This window comes from Streptopelia decaocto, assembly GCF_964273445.1.
Source record: "Streptopelia decaocto genome assembly, chromosome: Z".
NCBI lineage: Eukaryota > Metazoa > Chordata > Aves > Columbiformes > Columbidae > Streptopelia > Streptopelia decaocto.
Genome location: NC_138657.1, coordinates 70,208,472 through 70,226,063, shown reverse-complemented (window position 1 = coordinate 70,226,063; position 17,592 = coordinate 70,208,472). Strand labels below are relative to the sequence as shown.

The 17,592-nt window shown below is 42.0% G+C and overlaps 1 protein-coding gene across 3 annotated transcripts in view; it reads left to right on the top strand.

The window, feature by feature from the left end:
* Positions 1 to 2,309: 2,309 nt before the first annotated feature.
* Positions 2,310 to 17,592, top strand: part of LOC309451394 (histone-arginine methyltransferase CARM1-like) — a gene marked incomplete at its 3' end in the record, with an annotated part of 53,057 nt that continues 37,774 nt past the window's right edge. For all 3 annotated transcript variants that reach the window (XM_082075030.1, XM_082075029.1, XM_082075028.1), the window contains exon 1: positions 2,310 to 2,528. In XM_082075030.1, the coding sequence (XP_081931156.1) occupies positions 2,360 to 2,528 (169 nt within the window). In that variant the 5' untranslated portion in view covers positions 2,310 to 2,359. The remainder of the gene's footprint in view (positions 2,529 to 17,592) is intronic.

Below are 17,592 nucleotides of genomic sequence, written 5' to 3'. Positions count from 1 at the left end.
GACTCCGCACCATTGACTACCACTCTCTGGCTTCTCTCCTTAAGCCAGTTTGCAACCCACCTCACTACTCTATTGTCTAGACCACATCTCTTCAACTTAGCTGTGACGATGCTGTGGGAGACTGTGTCAAAGGCTTTACTGAAGTCAAGGTAGACCACATCCACCGCTCTGCCATCATCCATCCAACTTCCCCAACACCTCCCCCCTCTCCTGCAATGGGGCAAGATAATGGCTCTTATTGTGAGACCCAGGCCAGAGTTGTTAGGAGAGAGGAGGGGGCGCACCTGGTACAGTAGTGGGGTGCAGAGAAGCTGCAAAGCTTCTAGACTGCCCACAGCCAGATCTGACGAGACTATAAACGGGGTCTGCCGAGGCTGCCTTTTGTGTGGTCCTTTCGGAGTGTGTGCCAAATGCTGCCACCAAGAGCCCTCCCAGGACTGGGATGCCGTCTAAGGTAACCTTCCGAAAGAAAAATGGGACTGCTTCATCTCCCCGTATGGGTGAGTGATAACTTAGATATTTCCTCGCCAGATAAGCGAGTGTATTAAATAACTCCTCACCACTTGGGCAGGTGTTTTCCTCACTCGACATGTGAGTGTATTCCGTGCTTAAATATAAACACGTGTATTTTCTTTAATAATTCCTTGCCAGATTCAGGCAAGTGTATATCCTTAATATAATTTCTCACTAAACACGTGGGTGTATTTTTCCTGGAGTCAGGGATGGCTCTGGCATTGTTTTTGGTGAGCCACGTGTATGCACACTGTGGATCTCCATTATTCTTATTTGCCATACCCCAATAATTTCCTCAAAGTTGATATCTGAATCTGTATTTTACGTTACTGGATTGTATAAACCCCATTTCTAATTGGTTGTTTTCCCAGACTTTCCCGGACAGAATAAAAGCCTGTTTCGGACCTGGTTGTCTGCCTAAAACTAACTTCAGGGTCCCTCCGTGACACATGGCATGCAGCCCAGGCTCCGAATGGATCAGCCAGTGAACAGCATGATATTGAAGTTGTTTCAGGTTGAGAGCATGACATAGCAAGTAGGAAAGCTGTCACTTCTATGTTGTTCAGTGTTGGAATAATGCTCCCACATAACTTGCGGATCTCATCTCTGCGTGAAAGAGACGTCCCCAAACGCTGCTTGTTTTAGAGCTCAGAGAGCACTGCCTGGTGCTGTCTTTCACATTTGGTAGGTGCAGCTGTCTCCTTGCTATGGGATCAAGGCAGACTTCTCTGAAAGGTCTTTGAGAGCATCTATTATGGTCACAGATGTGGCTCACAGTAGCTCTTGCAATTATACTTGTCCTCAGAGCTTTCAAAGGTGAATTTTTTCCACAGGAAGTAAATGCTGAATAGTTCTGAAGTTACTTTGGCTGTATGTGTTAAAAACAAAACCACTTTATCCATAAATATGGCTAATCATCACCACATAAGATGTAATTCCCTTCATATGGACTTCTGGTAGCAGGTCCGTTATGTGTGTCTTTGGAACGCGTGATCCTTCTACCTGTACACTGTACGTCCATCCACTTACCTTGGCAAATCCAAATGAAATTCATGCTTCTGCTGCACCAACTGCATCGCAGGTAGACAAGAAAATGTCTTGTTGTAGGATGTTTCTGCTGACAAAATTGCCAAAAGATCTAACAATATCTATGCTGAATAATGTAACACATTTAAGTTTTTTTTATCCTTTTCCTATTTAAGTGAATTTAATTGGTTTTAAATTCCTGAAAGTTTGGTGGACTTTTCTTTTTTTAAAAAATAAAAAAAGTGATCAGGCAGCTAATGCATTATAGACAAAGATTATTGCGATGTCTGGAAAAGAAAGAAGTTTCCTTTTTTTAACACCACCAGTTCCTATAGCTTTGAACTCACTTAGCAGGATCATAACTGTAGTTGCCATTTTGCCAGCCTGGGCCCTTTGCCAGCCGCCGCGGACCGTGGGCAGGGCCCGTGGGCAGGGGCCGTTGGCCGCCCGAACCGGCGGGAGAGCGGGTGTCAGGGTGTCACCGTCTCCCCACAACGCGTCCCCGCGTCCTTCCCCGCGGGACAGCGCCGGGGCCGCCGGAGGGCGCCCGCTCCGCACCGGCAGCACCGGGACCCGCCGTCGCGGCCGGGAGGGGTCGCTGCCCGGCGGCAGCCGCCTCGGTCCCCGCGCTGGGGCGCCGTGCGGCGGCTGGGGGGCTCTTCGAGGCGGGGTTTCGGTGCGGATGCCGCGGGAGGCGTGTGAGCCGTGGAGGTGTTCTGCCGGTGAAGGCCCATGAGTGGCTGTCCCTCCGCCGCAGCCGTTCTCCCGGGGCTGGCGGGAGGGGCGGCAGCCGCTGTCGGCGAAGGGGGGCGGCGGGATCATGGCCGCTCCGTCTCCGCATACGCAGCAGCTGCTGCTGTGCAGCGTGAAGCTGCTCCTGGCCAGGGAGGAGCTGGCGGCGGGGCTGCAGCTCACCAGCCTCGGTCAGGAAGCCCTGCAGCTGGAGGTGCGGGCGAGAGAGGAGGACGCGGACGTGGCTGTGACAGACGGTTAAGTACCGAGCCCCGGCGCGCCTCTGCCGGTCGCCCTCGGCCTCCTCCTCCCGCGGGGCCCCGACTCCGCCGCCCAGGCGGTCCGCGCTTTCCCCCTCCGCCGGGAAGTGGCTGGTTCTCGCCGGGGCCGGGCATTTCTTGACGGCTCGGGGAGAAGCGGGTCTGTGGCCCGCCCGGCTGTCAGCTCCGACAGTCACTGCAGCGCGGTGCGAGGGGCTGCCTGCGTGGCCGGGCGGCGCGTCCCGGGCCGTTAGCGGCCGTGAACAGCCGGGGTGCGGAGCGGCCGCTGTACGGGTTGTGGGCGGTGGGACCGCGCCTCTCCCGACGGGGCACGGCTGGGGGTTCGGCACCTGCCCCGGTGGGCGCCGGGCTCGGCAGCGGCTGCCCTGTCCCTGCCGGGCTCAGTTCGGCTCATGCAGCAGATGGCCACTGTAGCTTCTTTCCTCGGGCTTGCCGGGCTCTGGGGCGGCCGGGGAAGTGGAAAAGCGATGAACTGCCTGTGAGGAGCCGGCTCGAACTCCAGACGGGTGTCGCGCCGGCAGCCGGCGGGAACTGGTCCCGTCTGCACGGTGGGCAAAGCGCTGCCCTGTGTGCCGCTGTGCCAGCCTCGGCAGTGAAAGGTTGCTTTATCGGGGAAAGGTACAAACTGGAATGTCGGGGTCATTTTTCCTCTCTGTTTTTAAGCGTTACAGAGTTTGTAATTGTAGCCAGGGACGGTCAGAAGATACTCCCCCCGCCATCTGAAGGACGACGTCTTGGTTTCTCCTTAAGTAGCCAAATCAAAGAGATAAAATAACAAAACTGGAAAGGGGGGGAAGTAAAGAAGCCACTCTGTAGTTGTATAAACAGCACTCTTTGTCTTTCTCCTGCTACTGACAGCTGGGCAGCCGTGCTGTGCGAGTAGCGGGGCAGGGCAGTGCCTCGGGTGTGCTGCGCTGCTGGGACAGTCCGAACTGGTCCAGAAGGGCAGCGCTTAGCCCTGAAGCCTCTCTGGCTCTGCTCCTGATCGGTAGACTGTCCTAAGATGCACAGGTGATGTCAGCATCCACACACTTTACTGATTTTCTCCAAAGCAGTCATTCTTTTGGATTTGTATATTTACAGGACAGAAGCAGAGCCAGTATTTTAAAATAAAACAACAAACTTGAATCTGGGTGGTGGGAAGACCGGGGAAAACTGAAATTGCTGTAGATATAGGAAGTAATTAGAAATGCTCTCAGTGAGATGGGTGAATATGAGACCAATCCTGAGCAGGTCTAGGCACACGATGCCTGTTGTGACTTTGATTTTTCAAGAGCGACCTCAGTAACTTCTGAAAGGATTGCTGGAGTAGATGGATTACAGTCATGTTCATTTTTCAGTCAGCAGTGTAAATCGGTTCAGATGCCAGTTGATACCGAATATTTGCTTGTGTTATCAGTCATTTAACATGTCATCTTAGAAATAATGAGTGATGATGCTTAATCAGCTGACATGTGCTTCTGTCTTGCATTGTATTAATTTGAAGATTGGTCTGTGGTTCATTCTTGCATACAAGTGAATGAAAGACCTATTGGCAGCAGTGTGAAATTCAAAGTTATCAGTGTTTTTTGGTGGTTTTATTTTGTTTTGATTTGTTTGGGTTTTGTTTTGTTTGTTTGTTTGTTTGTCTGTTTTTATTGGAAGTGCTCACGTGGGACACAACTGGAAACTCTGTAGACATGGAGGTTTGGTTTTGTTTGTTTGTTTTTGTTTGGTTTTTGTTTGTTTTTTTAATACCCAACAAGACTAGAGGGTCATTTACTAAAGTGCATCAGTGGGCATCAATGTATTGTTGCCAGGGGAGGAGAACTTTGCAGACCTGTTTTGAGGTGCAGGCTTTTACTTCTTTCAGTAACTTGATGTTTGAATACTTTTGTGTGGTAGGTGAGAGGAAAGTGGCTGTAAACATATAGATGACATACCCTATTATTAGCGCTGCAAATGCAGTGTGCTTTTCCTAGCATTAGTATCTGCTCATTACAGTGATCTTACAGTGATCTTGTCTCACCTAGGATGGACAATTTTGCTATGAAGAGAAAAACTGTTTTACAAATCTTGAATAGAATTGATCACACCATGGTGCCTTTTGTTCATGTTGGTAAGATACAGGTTATTTAAGCAATAAAGGAATTGACGTAATTTGAAGTGTTGACTTTTTTTTTTTTAGGTGCATACTTCACATTGAAACAATAAAAATTACTTTTTTTCAAGCTTTGTACCTGAATACATCTCCCAAAGCTATGTATTGGTTATGTTTGGAAAAAATAATTTGTTGTAGTTATTGTGATTCTTTAAACACATCTTGCTGTATTTTCTGATTATTAAAAAAAAAAAAAAACCACAACAAAACCAAATCAAACAAACTAAAACCAAACAAACCCACAAAATCACACAGAAACAGCCCAAAGAACCCAAGCAATAACAACAAAACAAAAAAAAACAAAAAAAACCCCACAAACAAGCAACACCAAACAACACAAAAACAAACAACCCCCCGTTCTAGTTGAGGATACCTTTTACTTTCTTCACTGGTAAGGGAATATTTATCAGGAAATATTTTTCTGGAGAACAAAGCATACACTTTTAATGTGCACATTCAATGTGCCCCTGGTCAAACTGTCTGTTCAAAAGTTACGCTGATTTTAAAGGCAAACGTGTGAGTTCTGCTGTGGTTGATCGACTGCTGGAGTTCACGCTCCTTACTGGCAGTGTCAGGAAGAATTACACCAGCTCCAGCCTTAACATTTCCCTTTCATGTGGATGCACATGGGGCAATACAGCGTCTAAAGTAAAGAGAAATCGATGCAACCACTCTGTTCCCCAGAAACGAACCCAAAGCAGTAGAATTTCTCCACAGGTGAAACAACTGGTTATGATCCTGAGACATGTAGAAACTGGCAAATAAATGCAGGATGTTAAAGAAGAATGAAGGATTATGCTTTATCAGGCAATGGATCTGTTTTATATGTGGGACAGGGGAATGCAAGAATCTTCCCAATGTAGTATGAATATGTGTAGAGTGGGAAGCAACACTGGACTTTCTAACGTTCGGATGCCCAAGGCAGCAAGCAGGTGAGTATGTTGAGTGCTGTGCAGTGGGGCAGGTGCTGAGCTGGGGTTGCAACAGTTTGAGAAAAGCATCCGTCAGGGAGGCAGTGCTTTCTAGTGAGTTGTGAACCCAAGGAGAACTGGAGACCAATGACTCTTGTGGAGCAAAGGTGTTGTCAATAAGATAGATCATCACCCGGTCCTACTGATTTCCTTCGACAGTCCTTCACCACTGATTTCAACATTAAAATGTAGTCGGCAAAGCTCTTCTTGAAAGGTGGCCTGCTGCAGCTGAGAGAACTCTGACCTTGGGTCAAAATATTTTTGAGAGTGCTTAACAGAAGAAGAAATCCTGTTGACTGACATAGTGGGAGGATGGGATATTAAAAATGTAATTTATAACTGGTTCATGTAATGATCCTAACAGAGTTGCAAAAGTCCTGGTATGGATAGTGAGAACTTCTCAGAAGAAAGTAGAAAATTGCTGTCCCGGAATTGTTTCCAGGAGATCAAGGGAAAATCCAAGGGTACAACCTACTTGGCTCAAAGGAAGCCTAAGAGCAGATGGGTGAGAGTCATAAGACACAGGTGTGGCAGTATGGTGGCTTCTCCAGGGCTGGGAGACCTTTTGGATTCCCCTTCCTGTGACAATTGGGAGCTAAACAGGTGGTGATCTTAAACCAGGACCAGTGAAGATCGAACTGGAGGTTTCAAAATTTGGCAATGTCTGGAGGTTTCTCCTAGACACAGCAGCTCAGCTTTAATGCTGTTATATTGTTGTTTAGTTGCTCTGAAATACCATTAGCTACTGTTTCTCTGAAGTACATTTTGGCTCGCATTGCACAGATAGTTCTAGCATCAACAGCCTCGTTGTGCTGGTAGGGGGCAATCATTGCCAATAGTTCTGATCAGCAGAACTGATGTAATTCACCATTTCCTTTTCCACTGTGAAAATCTTCATTTTCCTAGTGGGGGAAAATCAGTTGCTAGAGGAAATTAGAAAAGACAACATAGTTAATATTTTATACATATCATTCATATAACCTCTGACATGCAGGCGACATGGATGCTCTTAGTTGTCCTTTTCCTCTTCTTTCTACATCTTTAGGGCAGCACAAAGCATTTCAGAGGGGGATAAAAAAAGCACTATTTTTTAATTTTATTTTATTCTATTCTGAGGGGAAATTGCAGGTCAGACAGTTGTTGAAGTGGAATGGTTTGTGTGAAGGAATAGTAAAGTGGTTGAAGGAGGTATGGTTAGAAACAGTAATCCTGCAATTTCCTGTTAGCTGTTTCATATAGTACTAAGCATTCCAGTGGTTAGTTGACCAGATAAATTCTTAAACTTACATTTCATAAGGTTGGTAGTTTTTTTTTAAATTATATATCAAGTGCTAGGGTTTTTTTTCCATGCAGAACTTTTGTAACAGGTAAGCAGTTTGCTAGTCAGTCATGGCCCTTTTTTTACCTTGGAAGAGTGAGCAAGTAAAACAAAAAGTGCAAGTTCTGCAGTAGGAGCATGCCTCACCTTTATTGTTTGGTAATTATCATTCATTTTTGGTATTTGTATCAATACAGATAGTGTAACTATATATGCACATATATGTGTTTATATAGGCAGGTAGATTAATACAGAGATAATAAATTAAAGGCTGAATCAGGAAGCTCAATAATTACCTAGAAAACAACTACAGTGTATACTGCATAGCTTAGTTGGTTTGTGATGGTGGTTTAGGCCTTTTGTTGGTTGGTTGGTTTTGCTTCTGCTTCTTTTTATCCTATCTAATTCTCCTTGTGTTCTTATATTGTACCATCACATTGCATATACTGTGTATTATGACAAATGTGGTCCCTCGGCTATGCATGCAAATGTGAGATTTGAGAGGTCTAGATTCAGTTCTGTGCTCTCCAATGAAGTGTATGCATGAATAATACACCTAATCTTTCTGCAAAATGTGGTGATAGGAATTCCTCACCCATCAGCCATACGGTAAAGCTAAATGTTTTAAAGTTGTGAGGTACTTGGATACTGTGATAAGACCATCTATAGATGGGTTGAAGTAGCTTTATAGTGGCTGGGGCAAGAAGCATTGAAACTGAGTTTATGGTAAATAGTGTTGCCTATAATGCCTTACACTGAGAAGCCACTATATATCAAGTATGCCGACATCTGCTGGAAAAGTACTAGGGTGAGCTGCAGGCTATACCAGGAGACTGCTGGAGTGCACCGAGGATAACTTCTTAAGCCAGGTAGTACACAGCCCTACCAGAGGGGGTGCGTTACTGGACCTGTTGGTCACCGGTGCAAGTGAGCGGGATCAGTGACACCAAGATTGGAGGCAGCCTGTGCTGCAGTGATCATGCACTGGTGGAGTTTTCATTCCTGAGGGATGTGGGATAGGCAAAGGGTAAAGTCAGAACCCTGAAGTTTAGGAAACCCAACTTCCAGCTCTTCAATGAGTTAGTCAATAGGACCCCCTGGGAAACTGTACTCAGGAACAAGGGAGCAGAACAGAACTGGCAGATTTTTAAGGGTGCCTTCCATAGAATGAAAAGCTCTCAATCGCCGGTTCTAAGAAATCTGGAAAGGAATACAAGAGACTGGCGTGGGTGACTGGAGACCTGCTGGTCAAACAAGAGGGCAAGAAGGAAATGCACAGGTGGTGGCAGCAGGGACAGGTATCCTGGGAAGAGTATAGGGATACTGCCCGATTGTGTAGGGATGGGGTCAGGAAGGCCAAGGCACACCTGTAGATGAACTTGGCAAGGAATGACACAAGGAATGGTGAGAAGGGCTTCCATGTGTGCTTCAGCTAGAAAAAGAAGGTCAAAGAAAGTGTTCCCCCATAATGAGCGAGGCTGGCAAACTGGTAATAGCGGACGAGGAGAAGACTGAGGTAGTCCACAACTCTTTTGCCTCAGTCTTCACTAGCAACCATGCTTCCCACACCTCTTGCTTGGATGGACTGCAAGATGGTCACTGGGGGAGCAAAGTCCCTCTCACAGTTAAATAACATCAGGTTCAAGACCACCTGAGGAACCTGAACATTCATGAAAGAAGGGTTCATTCTCTTGTACTAATTAACTTGCATTTTAAGGTACGGTTTGATGGCACTTATAATAGTACTAGTAGTACAACTTTCTAGGAAGGTTTTCGGAGTTAACTTTCTTTGCCTGGTTTGCAAAGGTTTAAAGCCTTCTTGAGTGAGTTTGTAAGATGACTCCAGCTCTCTCTGAATAAGGGCCTTGAAGAAAGAGTGCAGAAATTTCTGAGACCTAAATATGTGCTAGTAAAATGAAACTGCTGGAAATCTTCTTTTTGAGGCAATAAATTAAGAATACTAAATGAACCAGAAGACATTAAATGCCTTGCTGAATAATGGTACTTTCGGATTTTATTACTTCTGCTGTAGCTTGAAATGAACTAAATTAGGACTTTGAACATCTAGTGCTTATGTCAAGAAGAGATAATGTGGATGGAAATAGTTATCATGGAAAATGATGCATGATTTTCCATTTTTGTACTTTGTACACTTTTTTTCCCTTACTTTCTAGGTAGGTGACAGATGTCAATGAAAATTCCTACTTAGCTTGTATGTGTTTGCTTTTAAATGCTTTGCAGTGCTGCTGAGATATTTGTAATAAACGCAGTTGTTTCTCAAGGATTTCCCAGCCTAACTAGAGCATAGAGGTGAATGAGAGAAGAAAGAAAGAAAGAATGAAGAATCATCTTTGGATTTTAGATCACAAAGCTAAGGAAGAGGACACTTTACCAGGAAGATTTTAAATCTAGGAGTCAGCCAGTACATGCTGCAGTAAATATTTAGATTGAGTTTAGGATATGCTTTTAGTTGAGGGAGGAGAACGTACTTCCTTCTGAAATAAATTTACTTTTCTGGGTTTGCTTTGGAGGAAAAAAAAAAGGAGGTTATTCAGGTTTGTAGGGGCATGGGATTGTTTTGCTGAATTACTTAAATTGCATGCACAGAGAAAATGGATGGATAGATGCCAGGGGAGTTTTATTTAAAGGCAACTGATATTAGTGAAAAGGTTCTTATCGGCTTCAAGGGAGCCTGGATCAGCTCCTGCCTGTCCCTTTTCTCCAGCCAAAGCCACCTAAAGAGATCAGTGTATATAGTCAAGGCAACAACATGGCAACTGAAAGCTGGCATCACACATACGTTTTACTAGCTGTCAGAAGTTGTACGCAACAATACATTTAGTGCATTATACTTGCACTTCTGTCTCTTATACCCCAAAACCCAGTACTGTTTTGTTATGTTTACTATAGATGATTGAATTAGGGTTTTTTTTAATAAGTAGAAGGATTTACATACAGTAGTAATGTCACAATCCTCTCAGAGGATCCTTGCACATGTTTGTGGTAGCATAGCAGGAGTCCTGTTGCTAGCTCTGTTGTTTTTATGATCTTTTCACGCTCTGTCTTGAATTTTCTGTGGGTGCATTTTAACTTATTTAAACTGCAGGGGAAACTGAAGCTATGTTCAAATATATTTGCATCTTTAGGTAAATGTCAACATAAATTATTTTCTCCTTTCAATAATCTTACTTGCTATCTATAAATTAATTAGGAACTCTGCATCTGAAAGTGCAATGTGAAAATCTTGCATCCATTTGTGTTTAGCTGTATAACTTCGAGTGAGTCAGGCACAAATCTTGATCCTGCAAAAATGTGTACTATTAATAGTATTTTTTCCCTTGTGAATTATTGCCATTGGCTTCAGTTGACAGTATTCCTGGAAGTAGCATGGGTGGCATTACATCTACATCTGTCGGTAGGATCAGGTTCTTTTTATCTGGAAAACAAATTGCAACTATTTAATAACAAACATCTGGAAAACAAACCATCTGCACTGAGGTCATGATGGACTGATCATTTCACTGCCAGCTGCTTGTATGCCAGGTTCTTCTGGTAGCTAGAGAGTGTCTACTAGAGAGAGGCTTTCCATTCATTTCACACTGTCGCATGTATGGAATGTTCCAAATATGTCCTGGACTTTACATTCACTTCCAAAACTGTAGCAGAAATCCTGTGTTAGGAACTTAGTTTTCCTATAGGCAGGTCTGCTTATTTGATTTCCATAGTAGCGTGATATAAAAGGAATGCAAGGGAGTGTTGGTGCAGACAGAGTGATACTAGGGTCAAATATATGAAGGGAATATTTAATGGAAAATTGTTCCTTTTTTTTTCTTTTTTTTTTTTTTTTTCCCTAGAATTCTTCAATCTTTATTATTAGTTAATATGTTCTGGTTTTAATACTTCAGTACTCTGCCATGTACAGTGCCTGTGTGTTTCTGACTAGAAATGAAGTAACACTGGTGTCTGGTTAAATGGCAAATAATATGTTAGAAATATTTGTGAAGTGAAAAAAAGCATTCTTGAAGTAGGAAAATTATATCAAACATATCAGCTATAATTAAAGTACAATAAAGCAATAAACTGAGATATTTCTGCTGTTTCGTAAGCAGCAGCAGGAGATGGCTGAGAATTACAGCCTATATGGCTACTGCAGGGTACTGAGATAAGGCAGTACAGATCAGTGAGGACTGAAGACTTGTCTGCGTCTTTTGTTTCTTTCTTTGCGGCTTCAACTCACTACTGCTTAAAAAGATAAATACATCTGACTTGTTGACTAAAATGTAACAAATCTTATACATGTATTGGCCAGTGACTACAATTTATTGATTTCCCTCTTTTAAAACTGTCACTCATAATCAGAAGGCTTGTTTCATTAGAGATCCATAGATAAGAGATTCTTAATTTTTAATTCTTAATTTACTGCTCTCCTCATTTTCTCTCTGATTTTTAAAAGATAATGTTTTCAGGAAACAAACTTTATTTTTTAAATTGACATTTAATGATGCTTTGTAGTAGCCGCTAAGTATTTAGATATTAAATGTAGCATGTTAGTTTAGTCTTGAGTGAAAAATGAAAGAAGCTTGTATCTCAAAGGATACAGTGTAATTGCTGACGGCATTTTTTACTGTGCTGAACCCACCAATTCTTTAAAAAATATTGCTTTTAATTCACATTAAAAAAATACTACTTTTCTTTGAAAATATTGGGCTTTCCAGTCCAGAGAATATTGTGGTTTTTAAACCGTTGTTTTTTTGTTAGGATTTAAATGCAAGTAGTCAACAGTCATGTATCATCGCAGCTTTTCCTTGATAATTTTATGGTAGCTTATTATTTTTAAGTCTTCTTTTTGTAAAACTTGAAATATATATAGTTTAAATGTAATGATGCTCTCAGAAATGTATGGGCATAAAATTTGCAAAAATAAAAGTGTATCTATATTGTAATTAGAAAAGGACTTGGAAAGTGACAAAAGAAGTGTGGGTGCCTCTTTCTGCAAATCTGGTAACTTTACACGAGGCCTGTCCTCTCCAAAGTGTTTTTGTACAAAGAAGGAGATGCACTGAAAATCTCAAACTGAGTAAACAACAGCAGTATCAAATCAATTTATGAGTAGCAGTACTGAGGTATTATGATATTCTATTCTTGCATTTCTTATGCTAAGTCCTTTAAAAGTAAGAGGAGGTAGCTTATACAGTGCTATTGTATTCCTTTATCCCATTTTACTTGAAAGCCCAGTGCTTTGTTGGTGCAGCATGTCTAAACTGCAGTGGTTTACCACAGTTATCTGAGACTAATACTTGCTGATTTCAAGTAGATAAAATTGTGTCTGTTTATAGTAGAAAATAAACTCTTTCATACATTTACAGATATTAGTGTATAATTGAGAAATAAATTTCTCAAACTCAGTTTAATGTCTGTCGGAATAAATATTCATTTTTTTTTAAAGTACCTGATTTCTCTAAGGGTTGCTGTAGTACAATTAAAGTAGGTCTCCTATTCTGTGTGTCAAATCATTTTCCCTTGGTGGTTATTTCAGAATATTTGCTTGATCTCTGAGTGCCTTAGAAACTACATCCCAGACAGTCAGGGTACCAGGAGGGCAGTTGTCCTAAATGGCCACCATCATAAGTCTATGTCACAGAGATTCTTTACACCTTATGGGTGCCAGTTTTAGTCACATATGAGGTTTTAAATGGTTCAGTAAATACTTAGAGGAGGTATCACTATTGAGATTACAGGCAGAGGTGGGTGTTTGGGTGAGGTGGCTTGTGTATCAGAAAAATTTTAGAGCCCATGATTCTAAATCCCAACTTGTCCTTCTGTCTCCAGCATTTTTTATGAACCAAGTTATGCTTTTGAAACCTGGATGTGTCAGTTACACCAGTAATTAGAAGTAACTTGTTCTAGTCTCTTGTTGTTATTGCAACATGACAATCTTCTTGAGGCTGACCGAATAAATAGGAACACTCTTAAAATTGGCACAAATTGTTCTGTACCGTGGTATTCTTCTAACACTGCTTGCAACTGGTGTCTCTTGATCTGCTTGTGATGCCATGTTTTATTCGTTGAGCTTCATGACTGCAGGCAAAGGCAGAGCTCTATTCGGGGGCTGTCACACCTGCACCTTGACAGGTGCACCGTAAAAACCAGCTTTGCCCGCAAAGCTTGGGTTACATATTAACTCAAGACTGTGTTGCCTGTAGATAACTTCCAGGCTTGAGTCAGTGTCTTTGGAAGATGTCTTTTGCTGTGTGAGTGTACCAGCTGTGGTTAACTATTACTGGGGGATGTTTACATTACACTTAGTTGTGGGGGGTAAACATTCTTTGTGGTGTTTGGTGTATTAATGGGCATCATGAGTCAGCTGAATGAACAGGCAGTGTGATACAGGTAGTTAGTGAGCAGGAGTATTTGAAGCCCACTGTTGGTAGGGCTGTGTTTCTTTCATTTTGTGTTTGCATCAATGGCAAAAGACAATGTGATGTTGAAGGATGTGAATTGCTTGGAAATCTCTTTTTGGCATTAGCCTCCTACATGCAGTTGGTGCTGACCTGTATTCAAACTGGGATTTATAGTACATAAGTGTGTCAAATTATCTCTCTTCTAAAGCTGATTAGCAGTATTTTTTAAATTAACGTAAGCATCATCTTCTTCTTAACCATAAAGGCCAGGAAAATCTTAAAGGAAAAATATTTTGTCATGGGAGACAGGATGAAGAGACCTTCTAGGGAAACATCAACAACTGTTACATTTTCTATTCCCCGAAAACATACTTAGGAAAAGTCATTCTGTGTGGCAAATGCCTTTTCTGGTGATGAAATGTTTTAACTTTTTTTAACTTTAACAGTTAGTTTCAAAAAGTATGTACCTGGGGAAGTATTTAAAAAACACTTTGGTTTTTAAATAGTCTTCAGTAGTTCACGTAATATCTTAATAGGAGAAAGACCAGTACAAAAGTAAGTATTTACTGCTCAATTCTGTAGAAGACATTTATGGGTAGAATAGATGTATTTTCCAAGTAAACAGCCACTGCTTAGAAATATTTCCAGCAAGAAGATAGGGGGTTTTCAATTCAGTTGCTCCTCTCCTCTCCTCTCCTCTCCTCTCCTCTCCTCTCCTCTCCTCTCCTCTCCTCTCCTCTCCTCTCCTCTCCTCTCCCTCTCCCTCTCCCTCTCCCTCTCCCTCTCCCTCTCCCTCTCCCTCTCCCTCTCCCTCTCCCTCTCCCTCTCCCTCTCCCTCTCCCTCTCCCTCTCCCTCTCCCTCTCCCTCTCCCTCTCCCATCTCCCTCCCCAGAAGGCTCTGGGGAGACCTTATTGCAGATTTTCTATACTTACAGGGGGCTTGAAAGAAAGCTGGAGAGAGACTTTTTACCAGGGCTTGTTGCAATAGGTTTTAAACTGAAAGAGGATAGATTTAAATTCGATATAAGGGGGAAATTCTGTACTATGAGGGTGGTGATACACTGAAACGGGTAGATCAGAGAAGTTCCGGATGCCTGGAAGGTTGGATGGGGCTTTGAGCGACCTGACCTAGTGGAATAATACCCCTGTGCATGGCAGGAGGGTTGGAGCTAAATGATCTTTAAAGGTTCCTTCCGACCCAAACCATTCAGTGACACTTTGGAATTGTGTGCTTACTGTGCAAAGCAGCTGATGACTGGCTGTAAAAGCCTAGGTACATTCATCAATCTACACTGAAAGTAAAATTGAAGTAAGATTGTATTACAGGACAGTACTTGTATGTCAGCATAAGTTTCTGGCTAAAAGTACCCTGTAATTACTGTACGCTAATTGCCCTCTGTGTGAACTGCTTTGGTAGCAGTAATGAGATGGTCCGGAGACATGTATTTTTTTATCCAGAAAAGGGTAGATTGTATGATTCAAAATATGTGTTCCTAATGCCTAATAGGTTATGCAATAGCGGCAACCTCTGCATGTGTTTTGTTTCTAATATTAGCTTCTGAGGAAACTAACACTTGCGGGGGGATGAGAAGTTATTTCTTAGCCATACATTTATAAGCAACTTACAGTAAGTGGATTGGTTTTCCAAAACTGTTTTCTGAGTTAGAAAAGTGCCCTCATGGTGTGCAGGATTCATGCTGCCTAATTCTAGGCAAATGGCTTTGAGCTTTCTGCAGGAGACACTTTTGCCATTATTTGAGAAAGTTTAGGGTCCTGAACATACAGACACAGAATCAATAAAGCAGGCGAGCTCAAAGTAAACAAGTAGATACAGTATAAATACCTTTCTCTTGTAATGAAGTTGTGTTTTGAAGTTGGGTTTGACTTGGAGATGATCTTGTGGTTGAAGTACATGATTAACAGACACTGAGTCTATACGTTCTCCTGTTGCAGAATTTCTGTAAGGGGCCAGGAAGGTTTTAGGCTCTCTTCATGGTACAATATTCCCTGATGTAGTGAATGCAGAGGAACGCCATGACACTGAGTTCATGTGTTATCATAAAGACTGTTGAGAGGATCTCTTGGCTAAAAAAAATATTCCATGAACAGCAGAACTGATGAATCCTGGTGTTCCTTCAGCTGGTTTACGTTGTTCACATCTGTCGTAGTGTCTTCCTCATCCTTTCTCATTCTGACATCAGAGCTTCCTTCTTTCTGTCCCAACCCTTTCTGTGATTGCTTAAAGTTACTCCACTGCTATGCATGACTATGAATCCCCCATGTCCTACTTATGTACAACCAGCAGTGGTTGACTCTGGTGTTGACTCGTGCGTGAGCTGAGAAGAAAAAAAAGCATGGTTTTGGCATGTCAGCCAAATTTTATTTTAGTCAGCTGGAGAGTTCAAGAATTAGGAAAGATGGGATTGCCAATCAGCACAGCTGCATAAACCAGCTTCCTCAGAAATGGGACTGGAATAGGGGCCGTGTAGGAAAGCTAGGCGTGTATCTATTTAAGTAAATTCTGCTTTATTCTTTGAGAAATGCCACATCATGCTGTCTGAGTTTAATAGTTCTTAAATCCTCTTCCTTGACTATTGTCTAAACAGAGTATCCATTGGTCAGTAACTTTAAGTGAAAGAACACAATTTCCATCCTTCTCCCCCTGCCACTCGGTATATGACTGACCTTTCACCCTCTTGCATTCTTGTTTGTGAATAGATTTCTTGGAAACTTCAGCCATTTAGGTTCACTGTGTTTAAATTTTGGTGGAGTGACTTCAGGCTTTGTCCATTAAGTCTGTTTTGCTTGGACAAAATCTTTGTACAAATTTTCTTTTTGTTGTTAGTATCTATCAGACAAAATGCTCGTCATATGCTTGGTTTTCTTTTGAACAGCTATTCTTGACTTTTGTAAAGCTTTTTGTAGTGTTCTGCAGGTGCTGTATGCAGTAGGCTGTGACATAGTTAGAAGAAGATGTGCTTGCTTGATTTTTAGACTTGGAAACCTAGAATTTCTTTGAGAGGAATTGTTCAGAAATACTTGTATCCTTGAACACTAGTGAGTCAAAGCTGCAAAAGATGGGACGGGTTTATTATCTGTTGTTTGAATATGAGCTCTTATGAGGACTTTAAAACCAAACCAACAAACAAAAAGCCAAACCAAGCAAACAAACAAACATCAGCAAGTACCAAGGTTTGGATTTGTTTGTTTGTTTGTTTTGGGATTGTTTTGTTACTTAATGTAATGCCATTTTTTCTTTTCCATTTCATTTTCTTAAATTCTTTCTTAAACCCTGCTGAGACAACTTGTATGAATCCACAGATTTTGAAATTAATGTGTTCATGACACATTTCTCATAAATCCATTTTAGTTGTAAGGTTATATCTACATGCATGACAGCATAGTAGGAAGAGACAAAAAGACAGTCCTTGCAGTCGACTCTGGTAAAATCTGCTTCACATATTGAATAAACATAAAGACTTGTGGAAGGGAACTCATTTCTCTCACCACAACGGAAGGTGCTGTATGTGACCTGTTCCCATAGGCTTAGGAGAGAATAATGTACCTTTTTTAAATACTGACTTCTGAGACAAGGGTAAAGGAAATGTCCTTGGGACCCTCCTTTAGTAACCTGTTTGTATTGTAAATAAAATTAACACTTGGACATGGAATTCCCAGTTTGGGGTCTTATTTTAAGGAGCTGCATTGAAGAACGGAGTGTTACCACCTTATGTTTGGTGCCACTGTACCACTGTCCAGGTTATAAACAGTGCCTATTGTAGTTTACGAATTTTGTCTTTGTTTATGAATGGCAATACTTTGGCTTACCATCAGCTCTCTTAGAGAGTCTTCGTTTGTTTGTTTTTTAAAAAGATGATGCAGTAGAAGAAGCTCTTCTCATTGTTCTTGACATCATTTTCTAGTTTCAAGTCTAGTTGAACTTTAGCTTTCCAAATACCAGCCCTTCATGGCTGGATAGACAGACAGATTAATTATTCATGGATTTGCTTTTTTGACAATAAATATGTGAAATGAATGTACGATATTTCTGTAGAGATTCTGAATTGTATATGATGGCTGTGGCTTTAGGGGTTTCAAGCAACCAGCAAAACTTGAAGTACTTAATACTCCTATGATATGACCTGTTTGGTGTGGTCTTAGTGTGATCACTGTTAACTGTACATTGGGAATTTAAAGTAGCATAAATTTA